General features: G+C 41.3%; 1 protein-coding gene across 12 annotated transcripts in view; it reads right to left on the minus strand.

Moving 5' to 3' along the window:
• Positions 1-19,789, minus strand: part of ablim2 (actin binding LIM protein family, member 2) — an 86,961-nt gene that overhangs the window by 53,512 nt on the left and 13,660 nt on the right. For 7 of the 12 annotated variants that reach the window (XR_013076612.1, XR_013076614.1, XR_013076610.1 and 4 more), the window contains exons 1-2: positions 12,396-12,691; positions 328-507 (exon numbers count right to left, since the gene is read on the minus strand). Coding sequence is in view for 6 of the 12 variants with exons in the window: in XM_076724464.1 (XP_076580579.1) it covers positions 328-507; positions 12,396-12,411 (196 nt within the window). In the remaining 6 variants the exon portion in view is untranslated. Of the gene's footprint in view, positions 1-327; positions 508-12,395; positions 12,692-19,789 lie in introns of those variants that run through there. The other 5 variants (XR_013076611.1, XR_013076613.1, XR_013076615.1 and 2 more) reach the window with 1 other exon arrangement.

Here is a 19,789-nt window from a genome sequence, read left to right on the forward strand (position 1 = left end):
TGGCAAAAATACAGCTTTTCTCCTTTAACATCTGCATATTATTGCTTCTTTTGCTGATCTCTACAGGATCATGCTGGTAATTTTTCCACACGGTTTCTTTTCTACTCATGCTTACTTGGTTTGAGTCTATTTTTTCATAAAAGCAGCATATTGTTAGATTTCTCTCTGCTCCACACATCCTTAAATAGTACCGTGAAGGTATGTTTCTGCTTTACAACCAAACTGCCAGTCTCAGATATACAGCCTTTTTAGTCTCCAAGGTTGTGTGAGTTATGGGCAGTTTGGTGACAGTGTAGAGGTGAGAGGTGATAGCTGGCTGTTACATACCTTTACAGACAAAGCATTTGATGTGGAAGTGTTTGTTCTGGACCCGGAGCGCCTCCCCTTTGCAGGGCTTGCCACAGTTCTGACAGGGGATGGGTCCTCCTCCTCCTCCTCCTCCTCCTCCCTGCTTTTGCTTCTGCTTCTTCTGCTCCAGAGGGCTGTGGACAGCCTGCTGCTGAAACACTGGAGACAGAGAGAATCCCATTTTAGATCTGCATTGACAGAAGGTATACATAGACACACACAAACAACGATGAGCAGCTAAACTGCCATTTGGATTTGGCGGACTTTATGATGAGTCTGACCGTGTGGTTAACCTCCGAAGTTTTTATTCTTTGTCCCATTTCCTCAGTTCCTCACTTCCCAAGCACTACCCACATAACATCACGCAAATATCTAGTGGAATAGCATAGACCAGTGAAATCTGCTGTTAAATAACCTCATACATGGGTTTCATCCTGATGTGTACAATGCACCCTATTTTACTGCTCCACTTCCCCTTATACCTCTGTGTTTGTAGGGCCACCCCAAACTGACATGACCGAATTCAGCCATTAGATAAGCAGAATCCAAAGGCTGTTTAGAGAACTGTAAGGGAAACACTGGATATTTGGAAATGTTTTACCATTAAAATATACAGTATAATGCTAACATAAAATACCACTTGTCAGTAACTTTAATCCAAAAATACCTGCATCAATTCTGGCCTTCAAAACTCATACCAGTGACCCCTTCATACATATCATTTATACATAGTGTTTGGCCCCATTTGGGATTTCAGGCGTCAAGCATCATCCTTTCAATAAACACACAAATCTTACTTTCTCGCAGTGTCATCTTTTATTATTATGACAATAAGACATTGCTTTAATCCAAAAATATCCAAGTCATCACTTTGGGTGTCACATCAGACCAAGGTATGAAAAAAACAATGTTCTTTATTACTTTATTAGAAAAACAGAAGAATGCATTCCCATCACTGAAGAGGACATTGCAGTGTCTTGCATTCATTCCTTGGAGACAAAACCGTAAATGAAAACACCTCATGCCTAACCCTAAACCCCACCCTAACTCTAAAGTTAACCTAAGCCTAAAATGCCTCCATAATATCAGGATAGATGTCTCTCTCTCTCTCACACACACAAAGTAGAAACCCTTGAAAGTCACTGATGACCAGTTCCTAGTCACTTTCCAAGCATTTACCCTTCTTTGTTCCAAATCGGAAGGAGGATTTGTGCCAAGGAAAATTATATCAACACCAACAATGAAAAACAAGGGAGCACAGCAACATCCCAGAAACCTGGAGGCCAAGGCAAGAACTCAAGCACACAGTGTGAGAGCCGCCTTCGTCCGAACAGTATCATCAGCACATGTCACCCCTTTCCCCTTTCATCATAACCCTGGCAGAATATGCTCACATACTGATCAGCCTTTCCATACAGACTGGGGCATCAGCTGCATAAAAGGCCCTTTGTGTTCTCAGGAAACATTCGTGTTGTCAGACCGGTTTCATGGGGCCTCCATGGTTACCGGTAACTGGGCTTGGAGAGAGGAGTCCATCAAATGAATTGATTTAGAGAAAGAGACAGAGGGAGGAAATGCAGGGATAATAGCTGTGAGTCAAACAGCTGCTTTCTGGAAACTCACCAAGAACTTCCCTCTGGTGGACATTATCCTCGTCTCAGGTTAGCTCAGTTCACTGGGTGTTTATTGGGTGTTTTATTGGCACAATGTTTTGACTTAGATTAAGTTAAAGCCACGATGTTTTTCCCTAGTCCATTATGTGGAAAAACGAAAAGCACATTCAGCCACCCTGACACTTTTCTCCCCGTAAAGCTAAAGTGACACTTCATTGAGACTGAAGAGATTTGAGCTGAACTTGGAGTGGCTCTTACTTATTTAATCAAAGTAATCACTTACTTGGTAAGACTGGCCACCGCCACCCTTACTGAACCAATTCCACATTTAAGCATTTACACTATGCATGTAGCTTGTATTACTTTTATTCTAACAGAACTGTAAAAATATTAAGTTGTGGTTGTTGGGGTATTATGTGCTGGAACTGTTTCTTGATGAACAGGATTATCCATCCGCCCAGTACTTTTGTGCAGTGTCTCTGACAATAGCGTGACTTGCCAGATATGGTCAGTGAGCAGAGACCAAGACCGCAGGAAGCTGCAGTCTTGGTCTGTGCCCTGCACTTTCACATTTCTGTAGAAATATGAGCTGTAAACTTTCATATTAATTTGTATTAATTAGTCATAATTAGAGGTGGTGCTGGTAGGATATTTTTATACTTAAGACGGAGTCATGCTGGCTGTTTCCCCAAGTTTTATGCTTAGCTATGCTAACCATATCCTGACTCCAGCTTTGCACTGAGCACAAAAATGTGAGGTTGATACTTATCTTATTATTTCACATGCAGAAAAAAGCAAACATATTATTATTGTTATTATTATTATTATTATTATTAAAAGTTGAAGTGAATTAACATATTAAGTACATTTTATTTGGTAAATTGTTTCTTAATCCAGTGAATTCTTGATTCCATCTATATATATATACTGTACACAATTATGATTATACATATAATTATGATTACACACACACACACACACACACACACACACACACACACACACACATATATCTATCTATATATCTATCTATCTGATGCTGAAACAGTTTACCCAGTGGATGGAGATAAGGAAATTTGGTAGCACATTACAAAATACAGTTTGTGGATAAAATCCTACATTTTGCTTCAGGTGTCTTTTTCTATTGACTCCCCACATACAAAGAGGCATTTGCCCATTTGTGACCTGCTTGCCGAGAAGATACTTGACAGGGAGTAAAAACACTCACCAGTCTTTCCAGACCTACAGAAGCAGAAGCAACACATTCTCCAGTCGTTTTTCACCTTTATGGTGTGTGTTCCTGTGAGTCCAAGACAAACACAGCCTCCAAGACCTCCTCAGATCTTTTTAGTATGATAACCTACCATCATTTTTTTAAATTTTTTTTTTTTTTTTGGCTATGCTTACGTCGCTTTCCCAAATCTGATTTTTATACAAATACAAAGTGAAAAACCTTTGTGATAGTGAACATTCTTGAGGTCAGCAAATATAATCAAAATATAGAGAAAGGACATTCTTCATGAAGTTTTCTTTGGATGATGCTAGAAACCACAGAGCTGCCTTCATTCAATCCATATGTCTAGATTACAAACTGATCTCTGACTTGAAAATGTGCTGACTTTCAAACTGAATAAAAGACAAGAATATGGATTTTGGACACTGCTGCCGAGACTCTGCTGTTGGTAGGAGGTGCAGCTTTACTGAAGCTACCCGTGTTGAGTGTACACGCGGGCATGGTAAGCAATAAAGACAAGAATTTAGGAGGGGAAAGTCTTGAGTCCTCGTAAAAAAGGTCTGAGACCAAGTTGATTGCTACCATCTGGAAAAGACAAGAGCCCAAAAGTGAGAAACGGTTGGGAGGAGGGTAGGGAGCAGGGATTGGCAGTTACAGGGGAGCCGGGAGGGGTTCTGACTGCTGATCTGACCCAGTGTGCATTGCTACACCCTTGCACCTGTTGGGGGGGGATCCAGTGTCTTTACTTCCTCTTCAAACAGCAAATAGAGGAGGAGGGCGGGGATGAAGAAGAGACAGGAGATGATCTTTTGGGCCAGATGTAGAGTCCAGCAAGTTGTTCCAGACATTGTGGCTGCCAGTAACCAAGACAGTCGTAGTGGTCTGTGTAAGGGTCCAATAATCTGTCAGTGAAAGAGCAGTGAGCTGTTTGCTGTTTATATTTGATACGTGACAAAATGAGTAATGAGTGATCTGGTCAATCCATATTATATTGCTGCTCTTTCATGTCCTTCTCAGAAGTTCTTGGCAGAGCAGTGATTTGCATCTTCGTGTTTCAGGAATTTCAAAATTCCAAATAAACAGGGTATGTTCTGCCTCTCAGTCTGAGGGCATACCTGCCAGGAGGAGATGGTACCATTGTGCCTGCTGTGTGCCCAACAAGTCCAGATTTATTCAAGCTGGATTGTGCCCACTTTTTCCTGCTTCAGACTGCATAGTCCCTTATTTTATATGCAACACTGGTACACCTTTATCTCCCACAGTGCACTCGAATCACCTGCTCATGCATTGCCACAAGTCACCAGGAGTAGTACCAAAAGGTACCTCTACATATCAAAGGCATATTTTGGACAAACTCATTTCTGTCCTTGCAAGCAACTCGTGGTAAAAAGGTCAAATGTTCAGACCTAAAATTTCTCTGCTCATAACGAATGAAGAAAGTGCAGGACCGAGAATGGCTATGCCGTGTGCAGCAGCATGTAGCATGCCCTTCCCCCTCCCACGCCCCCTACCCCTGCCCTGTCTCCTCCAGGCCCAGTTGTCCATATCATCAATCAGCCCTTCTGGTGTCTGTTCTCTGGCTGACAGCCACTACTGATGCTGTTGTCCCAAAGGTCACAGCCAGGCGGGCAGCTATCTGAGAAATGCAACACTACATATCTATGCTGCATACAGTCACACCACTGGAAGCCTCTGGGAACATACACTGAGTATTGACAGAGGTCTGCAGCTTACCATCTGCACACATGTACCATATAACTGCCCAAACATAGGCATGTGGCTACACCGTGAAGGTATATTACATCTCTCTCGGCTACACCATGACGAACCCATACATTGATCGAATTACTTCTTTTTCAGGTTGCAACAATAAATTAGAAGGTACTCATTCAGTGTTTTGCTCAAAAACAAACAAAGTACATGTTGGCTGCTGGTAATGAAATTGAGAATATCCCAATGCTACATTCACATCACACTGAAAACAGTAGAGAAACAATAGAATTCTACAGTGTCTCTTAGAACAACTTAGTTAATATTTCAACATGAAAAGGATTTCAAGGTACAAATATATGTAATAAGGAACCGCAGCCACTGCACAGTGGAACACACAAGCAGTTATATCTCAAATGGCTTTTCAAGAAGCCATGCTCCTGCACCTCCTAAAAATAGAGTGTTCCCTCAACTCACGGGGATCCCATGGTGCTCTGCAACATTCCTGGTGTGAACCATCTGCAGAGGCGGCAGGGGCGGGCAGGGGACCAAAATGCTCACATTACCACAGCAGGAGAACGTTGAGCTGGCCGAGCTGTTGACCTTGGGGACTTTCACTTTTTCACGAGTAAACACATCAACATACTTTACTAAAGAAATGCACATTCTTATATGCATGGAAAAGATGGGAAATGCTGGTAATGCACAGTGTTCTTCATGAGTTCTTTGCTTAGGGTCATGGTTCTATACGGCATAATACACTAAAGTACATAAATACTACCAAATATGAATATATAACTAGTATAATTACTTTTTTGCCCATCTTACAACAGTTAAAATACATATTGTCATAAAAGTTATCTGCAGAACTATTCATGTGTTGCAAAAGAGAACTAATTTCTCATTTGTATTGTAATGAATTGTAACTATACTCAGGGAGCTCAAATGCAATTTCCAGAAAAACTCTCCTTTGTCCCCTTGAATAACTTGTTAGCATCAAGGCTAGCACAGTAAAATTAGCAAATAGTTTAAAGATAAGCTAATTTTCAACGAATACGCCCTCAGTGCATTTCATGGATTAGAAACCAGTGAGTGGACATGAACATGATTGAATCTGGAAGAACCTGGGTGTTCTCCTGCATAATAAACTGTACTTGACTGACAACACAAATGCATGATATCAGAAAGGTCAGAGCAGACTGCATCTGCTCAGAAGACTCAGGTCTTTTGGAGCGCAGGGGGCACTCTTCAGGACCTTGTTGTACTCTATGGTGGCACCAGCCATCTTCTATGGAGTGGTCTGCTGAGGTAGCCACAACTCAACTGCTGACAGGAAGAGACTTAACCAACTGGTTAAGATGGCCAGCTCTGTCCTGGGATGCCCCCTCCATCCAGTGGAGGTGTTGGTAGAAAGGAGGATGATGGCTAAGGTGTCATTCCAGATGGAGAACATGTCCCACCTCATACAGGACACTGTGCAGCTCCTTCAGTGACAGGCTGCTTCACCCGAGGTGTGTAAAGGAGAGATACTGCAGGTCCTTCCTCCCTGCTGCTGTCAGACTTAACGATCAACACGGCTCCCAGTAGACCAAACACACCAGGACTGACAAATTCACTCACATGCAATATCAACGTGTACTAAACTGGGCAATATTTCCAATGTGCAATAATCTGAATTCAACCATTGTCCGTATTACTTATTATATTGTTTACTTATTTATCATGTCTTGCTTTTTTCTACTGATGCTTCTTACTACTGAAATACTGAACTGCAACTGCAACTGAAATAAATGACCCCTCCTACAAAACCTCTCCAGAGAAAAGTGCATGAATGGCAGATTTTAGCCCAGGAACACAACATACTGAGAATGTGCTGCATTTTAAAGACCTATTAAACCAAATTTAAGACATACAAGTTTTTAATTGGTTGTATTCACATCCACTTGAGGTCTTGTGCCCAGATAATATGATCAACAACATGTGAAGACTTTTTAAGAGCCTGCTGACACCTGGCCTTACCTTTGTATAGCCATTACTTCACTGCTTAAGAGTCCGCTTTGGATGCCAATGAAAAGACATGAACAGAACCTATAGACCACGTTCACTGGATATGAGTCCTGTTGTGCAAACAGGGAAAGAAGCAGATAAATTACTAGTAGTTAAAATGAATTACCTACCTTATAAGACTAAAGATACATACAGACTAGTCAGTATGAGTTATGATTCCCCCTGCTCCTCTCAGAGCCCATCCACCTGTCCGGTCATGCCTGCAACCTGACCAGAACAGCATCTGACCTTTGACCCGGAGGTCAAGCACTACAGAAAGATGACCTCTGACCTCCCTGGCAAATGACACCAGTGCATCCTCGTTGGCTAAGCCCTTATAAAGACAAGGGCACGTCATATAAACAGAGAGGTGTACGAAATGAACCAAGTGATGTTGATAATTGATACGCTAATACGGCAACTGCTATCAAAACCTCAGCTGCTTAAACTAGTGATGCTATTTATAACAGCAACCAGAATAGTAACCAGAACATTACCAATCACAATGTTCAATAGTGGCCTTAAGTGAATCAAGACATGGCAACTAGTGTGCTTTCTAATGAATGTGGTCTTTGTGCGAAAACATATGATTCCTGCCATTCCTGTGACAGATGACTCAGTGAATATTTCTTCCACATGGATGAAAAACACTGCCTGTAGATCTGGCCCCACGTGTTCCAGCAGCTGGCTCTACTGGAACATTTCCATGTAGTTGCCTCAAGTCAAAACAGTGTGCGGTCCAATCAGCATAAATACCACATTATTCCTCTCTTGATTTCAGCCAGGAATTGGGAAATAAGGGAATTGGATCAGCACCTCTGCTATGTCAAAACTCCAGTAGAATCCTACTCTGTATGACCTCAAGTACGGATATACTGTTTACGTACTTTGGCCGAGGGCCCCATAGTTTGAATTATGGGAAATCTCAATGCGACAACATAAAATGGCATTTTAGGCCCTAAAGTGTGTCCAACTTTGTGTCAAGTTTGGGGCCCTTTCCTGCTTCAACATGACAATGTCCCAGTTTGGTGTGAAAGAACTTGACTAGATGCCATGATACAAGTAAAAAAGCCTTTTTGTATCAGAAGTTGGAATCAGTGAATGTTCATCCCAATATCTCCAGGACAACTCCATAGATCATGATTTGCATCCAGTGCCAGCATTCAGTGCCAGTGCAGAAAATAGTGATCACATCTTACACTCATGCAGGGGACTCGAATTTGTGTTTTGTGTTGTCTACAAAACACAAACTCTGGTTTTGTCAATAGACTGGTAATAAATGTTTGCTTTTTATGAACCATAACAATGATCTTTCATTTGAAAAAAGTTCATAATCATGCAGTACCCTGTCTGGCCAAAGGGATGTTGTTTGATAAATGACATGAACAATCGGTTATTAAAATTGTTGTTTACAATACTTTCTTAGGTGATTGTGCTTTTTGTGAAGGATTTGACACTTCAGGCATGGTTTAATTGAGAAGTATCGAGAGAGAAAGACAGAAACAAGGACAAGACTCAGACTGAGCCTGGGGACTGAAGCCATTTTGGACAAAGACAGAGATAATGAGATAGCAAAACATGAAAGAAAACAAAGGAAAGTCGATACAATGCCCTCATCATTATACTCTCCGGGTGAAAATGCTGTATAACAGTAGGGATCATGTACAGAGACTGTGATGCAGCAGAAAATCACAGAGCAGCTGCGCATGTCAGAGTGTCTGCACATGTATCTAAGGATGCTGATTGGGAGGAACACAAAAGCAGGTTTAGGAGGAAATACAAGAGTTACATTAAAAAAACAGTGAAGGATTGGGACTGCGTGTGCTTGCAGGCCATTCATTTCAACCCAGAGAGAAACACCGTGACTCATGAATAGAGGCCCTCTGTAGAAAGCATTGTGTCAGCTGTTTGAGCAGAGCTGGTGCAAAAACACTGGCATATGCCAAGCAGGTTTAACACCTAAGGGAGAGAGGCTGGTATAACGGCAGTTGGATTCAAACACACAGGTCATTATCGACATCCACATGACATTGCTTTCCCTGAAGTGCACAAACATACGTTATACAATCACTACGTGAGAACAGAGTGACCCCAGTTACTCAGATTGCTGGATAATTCACCTGCTACTTGACAACAATGCAATATAAACACATTCAAAGCCATAGTTCATTAAACAGTGACCAAATTAAATTGCTTTTTCAAAGCTGCACTGTAATAGTGTCCAATCAGCAGATGCTGCAGTCTCCATTGTAACATATATCAGTTCATTGGTTTAGTTTAAGAGCTTGAAACTTCAATGTTTCCACCTTGGAAACAACCTTTCCAATGGCAGCAGGCCGCTGTTTAATGAAAAAGCTCTGATGAGCATTTAGCAGCTGAGGAGGCAGATATTTTTCTCAGGAGTTGGTCGAGATAGAAACATCAGCTAGGCCCACTATAACCCACCTGGCAAGCACCAAACTGCAGACAAACAAAGGTAGCAAAAAGCTTGTGCGAAGCTAAAAAGACAGACACTCTTCTGAGGAGTCGGTGGAAACCAAAACAGAGCTAAAATGAGAGTGAATATTGGGTTCACATGCATCAGATGGCCCGAAACACGACTCCTAATATTTTTTCATATATTTATATTTATCTAATATCTTTTTCAGTGGGAAATACACTGTAAAATGCTTTGGAGTTTGGAGCTACTAGCATGAAATGTGTGTGTAAAGCCTTATGTATCCCATTCCTCTGTGCCACAGAGCTCCATTGTTGTCCAAAAACTATTAAAAACACATCAGTGAGCCACACTCTTGCACTCGGTGACATGTTCCATCATAACCAAGCACACACTGTAGTTTATTTTGACTCCGCCGCCCTGCTGCCCCAAATACTCACTAGAGCAAGAAATGTGTACTAATCCGCCGCTGAAAATAATCCCAAACGAACGCATTATTTCCTCCTGTTTGAGTGGCATTTGTTAAAAACTACAGTGCCCGGCTGTTTTAGGAAATTACTGAGACTTTTTATATGACGCTGTAATGTGTATCTTCAGTGTTCTGCAGGAACCAGTGGTCTTGGGATTGGTTGCCACATGCCAGTCAGAGAGCATCCGGAGAGAGACTAAGCCAACGAGGGCTAAGGGTCACCTAAGGATACTTTTTGTGGTATCTAGCAATTTCAATGAAATTTCAACATGCCACTGCCGGCCATTTCATAGCTACATTATTTGTTGAGGGAATTAAACCTACTAAAATACATTCTTAATCTTAAAAAAGCAGCAAACTAATGGACACAGATGGTTTGTTTACTGGCAGGTCCAGAATAGTGACGGGCGTCGCTGTGACTGCCGACAGCCAGCTAGCCATTACATCACACACCCAGGATACACTGTCCTTGGCTGAGACTGAGACACAGCCTAAAGTGGTGTGTGTGTGTGTGTGTGTCTGTGTATGACCGTATGCATGTGTCTATTGTAATGTCTAGACTTCATGCCTGTAGGTGTGTATGCATGGATGCGCACGTGCATAACAATATTTTTATACATTTTTGCTGAAGGCCAATACTTTTAATTAGAACAAGACATCTGAGCAAAAAACAATCGACTCTCCCACTTGAAGCACATCTTCCTGCCCCGCCAGTGTACAGTGTGTGTGTTTGTGCGTGGCAGCATGTGGCCTGTGTGTGTGTGTGTGTGTGTGGGTGTGTCGAATGTCCTCACCACCAAACTTTACAAGCTTCGTCACATTGTGATGTGTACACGCCTCCCTGCTCTGTACAAAACACAGTTATGGCCCCGCATTTAGACACCGAGACACAACCACAGACTTAACACAGGATCGGCTTTAACAAGGCTGCTGAGGACAAGACACTGGAGAGGAGAGGACATATCTGTGGTGTGTTTAGGACACCACAAAAAGGACCAACGGTGAGGCTACTTTTTACAAGCAGCTGGAAAGTACATTCCTTCAAGCACTTACAGCTCGTTTAGAGGTACATGTATTTCAATTTTAGGCATACTTAGTATTACTTCACTAGTTACTAGTTATCTTTTCTTATGCACCCTTTAAAATTTCATCCAAAATGAGGTAAATAAAGGTACCTAATAATAAAAAAAAGTTGTTAAAATCAGCTTCACCTCAACAAGCTAGTAATAGCGAAACATCCTGAGAGTACTCGGCTAGCTGCCTCAAGCTTCTGTTACTCAACGCCCTTTCCCATTAAGGGTTTCTTTCATTGGTCTTGTAGAATAGGTGGAAAAACAGGGTTTATATTCAAAGAAAAATCAGTATCTACTACTATACTTGCTATGAACATTTTAAACTTTTATGATTTTAACAGCTTAACGATTAACTTGAATGCAAAAAAACTAGACTACATGATATCATGACATTCTCCTCTAATATACTTTTCAAACATTTTAGCTCTAATAGTTGGTGTTTAAAACTGTCGACTGTTCGAAGGCCCAGCTGACTTATCTGATTTGGTCAAACTAGTGACATTTAGCTTGTTAAAGGCCACTAAAAACTGAAATATCAATTATAAACAATAAAATTACGTAATGCAAAAAATCAAAATAAGATCATCCCTGTCAAGATGAAATGAATGAGCTGTTGAGTAAGATTATATTCCAAGTCTTTTACAAGGATTTTAAACAATTATCACAAATGGTGCTCTCTATAGAATCTCATTAAGGCAAATAATAAACACGAAGGTGAACATGGTTATAAAAACTCTGTACATGTAAATGTACTATACCCTCTCACGGCAAACTATAAGTCTCCACAGGAATATTATGGGAATGTCTGGAAACATTAAGCCCCTATATAGGCACATACAGAAGGTGCAGAGGAAATTAAAGCCCATAAAAGGTCACTACAACCTTATTATGCAATACCAAAGACACACTGCAAATCACTATAGGAATATCAGAGTGATTTCTTCTTAGCAACTGGCTCTTATCCCTTTGCAGGCAGCCCAAATGGCCAAGTTCCCAGTGTTAGAGATGCAGGCAGGGGACCAAGACAACACTGTTGTTGCCAGGGATGTTGCAGGCAGGCAGCATATCAACCTGCAGCAAAAGCATTCAGGCTGCTACCACAGGCTTGTTGTCATTCACATTCGCACACCATATTCAAGCAGAAAGTGCCATACGCTTCTGACTGGGGTTACATAATAGGAGGCCTGTTTAGCTGTAGGTAAAGTGCTACTTACATAGACATACATACATCCTGTAAACACACACACACTCATATGACCTGGACCTTTTAACAGAAAGGATTACTTTGGTTTAATTATCTGTTATTGTGGTAAAACAGTAGCTAATATCCACTTAAGGGAGATGGCTTGATAACAGGTAAGACCTGCTCAACACAAGCAAATCATTAGCTACCACCTCTTCTCTCCCTGACACAGGTGAACACACCACACATGGCTTACTAAAGGTTATTAAAGGTCATTATTACCTTTCTCCTCTGGCATTGTCACTCAGTTGTCTTCACAAACGTGATGTATTGTTATGTCCTTCAGTGCTAGTAATGATGGACAATATCCCAAAAATCTTTTCAGAGTCCTCTGATGGTGTTGCGACACATCCTCTGCACGCTCTGGAGTAATAATAGGTGGGAGGACAGAGTGAGCGCTCTGTCCGTCACTATCTCTGGAATGAGCTGTAGGTCATATGAATCCCTATGTCTCTCTCACTCTCTCCCCCTCTCTCTCTCTCTCTCCCTCTCCACCACCTCTTTGAGTTATTGCAGCTATCTGTTATAAATAGAAGCATGTGTGACTCAAAGAGAATGACACCTCCTCCTGGTAATCTGTCACTGGGCGTGTCCCAGTCTCCCCAGTGCAAACTCAACTTAGACAGCTCAGTGATAACCAAACAGGGATTCAGTGCGTTCAGAATTTGTTTTGTGGTCAATTTGGATGTAACAGTAATTCAGTCTTAGTGTCTCCTCTACCTATTTTAGCATCAGCGGACGTCGAAAAATATTGCTCTTTATTTTCAAGACCAGCTCCAAAGCATTTTACAGATTAGTGCAGCCTTATAAAACTGCATTCATCAACATTTTAAATACCAGCAATGGATCAAATTAGTCAAAGTTCCAGTAACTATTGTGCTGCAGCTGACTGAAGAGATCAACTTCAAAGACGACCAGCTGGATTATATAACCACTTCACATGTAAAAGGTCACTCGTGGTGACCTACCCACAGAGAATCATCACCAATTCTGCAGCTCCCTTTAGCATTTTAGCCTCTTTTGACTCATTGTTTTGGATTTCCAGTCCACATATTTCGCTCTAATCAACCTAATTTCCAGCAGCAAGGGCAAAAAACCTTAGATAAACAAACTGGAAACTACCTGGCGCCAAACTACAGACAAACCTAGAAACTAGCTAGTTGAGAAATTGAAATGTTTGACAGCTAAGACAACTTTGTGTCCAAAGCAGAGCTAAAATGAGGGCGAATACCGAACTTACATTCATCAGGTCGAGACAAACACGATTCCAAAGGGATGTCGATGTCACTTCATGTCACCTACAGTATATGTGTCAACAGGCAACCGTTTGCTTGCATGTTAGCCATAACAACTCTGTAAAGTGCTAATAGGCAAAACTGTTTCGCTTCTTAAGGAGCCAGTCTGCTTGCAAGTGGCTGAAATAATAAATAAATGCAGCTTTAAAAATCAGACGTAGCATAAAGCAGATGCTTCTTCTCCATGGTAAATAACCTCATTGAATAATGGAAATACAGTATAAAAAGCAATAAAGGCCATTCATCTGCTCATTAATGAGTGTATGTGGTGACTTATGCCTGTACTGGTACACTGTCTAAAGACCACATAGAACTATATCAGACCACCCTTACTGCCTCCTTACAATCACTTCTAGCAGACATTTAGCCTTTCAATGAAGCTGACAGTCGAAGTAAACGCGCATGTCTGTGGGGCTCTGCAGACAGTGGGTAAAGATACAGATCAAATTCTGTGAGCACAGACCGACTTTGAAGGTCACCTCTGGAAAGTAAGGGATAATGAGAGCCACTGTGGGATATGAATAATGATGTGGCAAGTTCACCCTCAGAGACAAGAATAACTATGCTCCACTAATATATTATTTTCACTCATCTGCTGATGCAAAAGGTTACTGTCATCAGAATTCAAGAGGTTACGACTAGATGTAGCATGTAGATAGTTGGATATTACATATGAGGATATCTCTTAAATGTCCTTTGGAGAAATATAGTTAGCTGCAACAGGCAATCATAAAAGCGACAAGCAACATCCTAAACATTTTGAAACGATTACAGCCTTAGCAGGGCTAAAAGTTATTGTTTGTCATGGGAGTCGACATGGAGGATAAATTGGGACCATCAAAAATGTTAGCATCCACCAACCAGGAATGTCTACAACAAATCCAATGGAAGTTTACAGATTAGCTAGCAGTAGCCACTACAAAGACACCAAGAGCCATCAAAAGAAGGACATTACAGTGCAATAGTAAAGACTGGAGCATGAAAACACAAACCAGCTCCATCAGTCATTACATACAAGTGGCAGGTAGGTCTATCAGTTTTTTTTTGTTTGAAAAATGACTGAAAAATACACGTAATGAAAAACAATGTAGATACTTAATAAACTGAAAAAAAGTACACTTTACTATTAGGAAAATGTCCATGCTAGTGGATTTAGTACTTGTCAACTCATATACTACTGTTGTACACAAAATGCTCATAGAAATGTTTCATAATAAAAGCTTTGTTAAGAAATGAAGGGTTTCTGTCCACTGAAATACTTGAGAGCTTTTAATTTGAAACAAATACAGGAAGTAGTACAGTCCTGATGACAGGAGATTCAACATTGCAGTATACAAGAAGCCCAAGTGTACAGGTCAAAATGAGGCTTGAGACAAAATTTTTGACCAATTATAATCAGAGGGGAATCAAAATAAAGGTCTACCTCTAATACAAGCCTGCTTCAGATAAAGGCTTTCCCTTCTACAGTTGAGGAAAATAAAGGACCTGCTCATTAGTTTGGGAAGTATAGTAGTTTTTCATATCAGGCCAATCTAAAGTTTAAACTAACAACAAATCAGTGCTATGAAGCTAAACACAGTTTCTCAAGCATTCACTTAACTTGGCTGGGCCACCCGGGTACATCAATGTGCATCAAAGTATATCTGATGGTTGACAATCTCCTCTCGCTCAAATCATCCCGTCTACTGAGAACGCACATGCTCTGCAGAGAGACACGAGACGTTCTCTGGTATTACTAGCCTCCTGTTAATACACTGATTGTAGTGCGACCTCTCATACTTAATGTAGTCTTAATTAATGCCATTGTTTTGTAAAAGCTTGTAAGTGCACTCTGTTGGTCCTCCTGTCATTTGGTACCCTGCTGGCTTTAATTGTTTTGATAGGCTACATCATTAACAACAAAATTCCTCCACACATGGCTCACTTGCTGTTGTGAAAACAAATTCATGAGTGAAAACTCCAAAACATGAGTTGCACACTGCTGATGAAGAAAACCAAGAGAGCAGACACGAACAGGGAGACACACTAACGTAAGGTATTAAGTAGGAATGTCTACATATCTGATTTATGTTCCAGTTGACTTCAAATTGACCTGCTGTTTGTTTGTTGGTATTTGAAGACTGGCTTTAACTCTCGCCATTGCTCTGAGTTGATATCTAATCAATATTTAGGAAACAACAACACATGACCTTAGGAATTCATCCCTGACTGTAATGAAATTAGCTTTATGCTCACACAGATTAGGGCACAGTCAATGTACTGTACAGGGAGGGAACAGAAAAAATAATATAAACATAAAAAGGGACTTGGAAGCAGTATGGTATTTAGTTATTATGTGACGATACCTCTAAAGGGACCTCTAAAAGTGTTTTTGTAATGAGGCAACATGATGGCTTAAAGGTCTTTTTACATAACATAAAACGTAGTGTGACGAATCACTAATCAAGAGTCGGGCCTGTTTCACGAGAAACAATTTCTATGCTCAAAGCATACAGTAAATTGTTGCGTGATATGAGTGAACATTGTATGTACAGTGGAGAGAAACAATGAGGTCATTCTTCATTTAGCTGGTGTAGGGTCACCTTAGGGTAATGGTAATGATGTTGGACCATCTCCATCTCCTGGGCCCCAGTAAAACAATGGCCACTTCCACAACAGTGAAGTAAGTAGGCAGATTCATTAGGCCTTGTGCCAAGCATTCAGAACACGACTGAACCAGATGACCTGAGGGGGTATATTCTGCCGTAATGATGATATAAGTAACTACTCCTGGTTTTGTACAGATATTCATCCCCAGAGGATGAATCCTATTGACTTTTCATTTAGCGCCGCCAACGAAACAAAGTTTTCGCGTATCCATTAAAATATCTTCACATGGTACAGACATTCATGGTTCTCAGATGGTGAATCCTACTGACTTTGGTCATCTCTTGGCTTTAGCTCAATAGCGCCATCAGGAGGTTAACATTTTTGGTTTCAATTGAAATGTCTTGACAAAAGATAGATGGACATTGAGTTTGGAACAGACATTCATGGTTCTCAGAGGATGAATCCCACTGACAGGTGATCCTCTAAATGTTCATTTAGTTCCATCAGCAGGTGCATGTTTCACTTATCAGAAATACATGGAATATATACTTATATTTTGGTACAAAAAGTGATATTTGAAAACATTCATGCTCCCCAGAGGATGCATCCTACTGACATAAGTGATCCCCTGACTTTCCCCCTTCTGCCACAACAATATTTGTGGTTTTGCATGAAATATCTTGACTACTGGATGAGTTGCCAAAATTTGGTACAAAAATGCATGTTCTCTTGAGGATGAATCCCAACTGCTTTGATCGCTTTTCCTGATTTTCCAGCTCCAACAGCACGTCAGCATTTCCAGTTACCCAGTGAAATATCTCTCCATGGATTCTTACCACATTTGGTTCAGACATTCAGATAATGGATGCAATGATCAGACCAAACATGTTATTTGTCTAAATGTTGGAATATGACCCAGCACTTAGAAAAGTACTGGGTCACATAGTGCTAATTTGCAAATGTGAGCATGCTGACACACTAAGGTCACAGTGAACGTGCTTAACATCTTCCTAGCATCAGCACATTAACATTATGAAATTGTGCACCTATTAGCATGGTGACATTAGGACTGCGACTAAATACAGCTTTGCAGAGTTGCTAGGCTTTAGACTTATTACCTTCCTGACCACAATGTATCAGCTTTTGGAAGTTTTAGGATTGGCCCAGAAACAGGGGATGTGACTTGAACCCTGCTAGAGAGAGGACAGACCCAGCATGAGCCTCATTCACAGTCACGACATGGCAGGTGAATGTTTTCTCCTCTGTCAGGCCAGACCAGCAGGCGCCATTAGAGGAGGTTATTAAAAACGACCAAAAATAACACACAGGATGTACCAGAGAAGTGTGTTCAAGATGTGGTGATTGTCAGCGAGCAGAGACAAATGCCAGAGGGACTGAGCAGCGAGCATGGCCTCATTTCATCTCTGACACTGTCCCCTTCTTTCTCACACTTCCTCAGTTCCTCTCTTCTTTCTTTCTTTGTCTTCTGAAGCTGTGACGGATCATCACTGGGACATAAACCAAAGGAAGTGCTCAGTAAATGGTAGGAAGCTTCAGGGGAACAGCGAGCATGATAGACTTTGCCATGTGACTCAGCAGTTCATATGAGTGTGTGTGTGTGGGGGGGGCGAAGACACAGGATCTGCATTGCAAATCATCCAGCACCAGAGCTGCCAAGTGGCATCCACAACAAATCCAAACGTGGGACCAAAACAGAGCGCTGCCACGTCCAGCTGAGCCAAAATAATGAAGCAACAACACAATTTACAGCCGCACGATGACATTTATGGGGATCAAAATGCCAAATATGATAAAAAAAAATTTAATTCTGGCATTCTGTCATAGGAATCCATGCAGACTTTTTGGTGCATTTTGAATATAACCCATTCGTCTTGTCGAAAATACGGACTGAAAAACAAAGACTCGGCTGCTTTTCCCATACAAATTTGATCAATGGCAATCTGGGTTTAGCTTCGCAATACTCTGCCGACAACTTTCTGCAATGTTCTGCAGAGGAGCAGGTCTTGCATGGCACTGAAATGACTGATAAAAAAAAAGCAACAGCACCTGCCAGAGAACAAATACAGTAATAATACGAAAAGGAAACAGCTCAGCTTGTGGCATCGTTTCCAGCTTTGGCAGAATAAATGACTGAAAGGCAGAGGACAGATATCTTCAAGGGCTTAAATTCAGCATGCAACCTCTTCACAGCCACAGAAAGATTCCCTCCCTTTCCCTCTTTCCTCTAAACCTCCCACTTTCCTTCAGTGAGGGGTGTTTTGCAGAGGTTTGTGCAGATCTGTGCATGCTGCAGCATTTTGTGGTCAGAGCAATCTGTCATCCTGAACATGCTTTATTCACTTCCCAGAGAGGGACAGGGGAGGAGAAGAGGAGGCATAAAGAGACAGAGCAGCTGAGCAGATGCACTGCATGATTTATTATCTCAGTGTGCCATCTTCACCTTTCTCCCCTATATCCATTTGATACAGGGATTCAAACCAACAACCAGTCTGATTTCAGAGCTCTCGAGAAGCATCGACCATCTGGAGATGGAAAAATTCATCAAACTCCACATAAAAGCTTAAACTTTACTTTTGTAGTTTATAATGTTCACAGAAGCACACTTCTTCATGTACTTCAGCATCAGCAAATTTCTCTTTGCTTTGGACGTTCACCACAGACAGTTTAGGCTATAATTCACTGTTCACCTTTGCTTTCTCCTCCAAATAAGTTTGGCTAACCTGGCTTTAAAAAAAAAAAAAAAAACTGTCTGATCGTCTGACTGCTCATGTTTCTTGCCACAGACAGTCAGACTTATTTAGAGCAATGTCACCACACTGCCAGATTTCAGCAATTATCTGGGTAAGTACAATGGTGTCATTCCTGTTAGAAACGATGGGAAAAAATGTGGGAGAAAACTGAAGTTGTGACAAACAAGAATTGCTCTTTGACAGCAAGAATACAAAGTACAAAATGAAGATATAGGGAGAGCTGTTACACTGTCCTGATGATATGTCTCTTCAGGACCTTTTGACCTTGACCTTATCTATATCACTCACCACTCCCAGCATTTACCTACAGTCACTGGCAGTCACGTCACATCTGCACAAGCATCCTGGACTTAATCAGTTACACCCTGCAGTGTTCTAAGTCTAATAGGAAACCACTGGGTCATTATACAGCAGTTTAATGCATGACAAGCCTGCAGCACTGAAGTGAACCAGACTATCGTAAAGAGCTTCACTTCAAAGTCTCAGATGACCGAATCACTACTGGGAATACTGGTTGAGTGGAAAGTGGATAAAGGAATGGCCTAAAAGTGCACTGAGGGATCACAGAGGCACAGATGTGGGTTTCTCTCCCTCTCCCTTTCTTAGTGTGCGTGAGCATACATGTGTATGTGCCTCTGCAATGCACCATCGACCCCAATCCCAAGTCCAACCGCTGGTCATAAAAGCGTGCAGGTTGGATGGTGTGTGAGTGTGTGCAAATACAAAAAAAAGTACCTTAGTTTAAGACACCCAAAATGAGTCTTTAAAGCGAACAAAATGCTACTTAGCCTAGATAGGTTAATCTTTCCCTTCCACTGCTGTACTTCTAATGTACAGCAAGAAATGTAGGTTATATCTTCATTGTGACAAAATGCCGGGGCGCACTGGTTTGTCACTATACAGGCAGTAATTCAAACTCTGGCCCAGTCGGTGACAGATACTGATTCCTGAGAGATACTAT

This window comes from Chaetodon auriga, chromosome 24 (genome assembly GCF_051107435.1).
Source record: "Chaetodon auriga isolate fChaAug3 chromosome 24, fChaAug3.hap1, whole genome shotgun sequence".
Lineage (NCBI taxonomy): Eukaryota > Metazoa > Chordata > Actinopteri > Chaetodontiformes > Chaetodontidae > Chaetodon > Chaetodon auriga.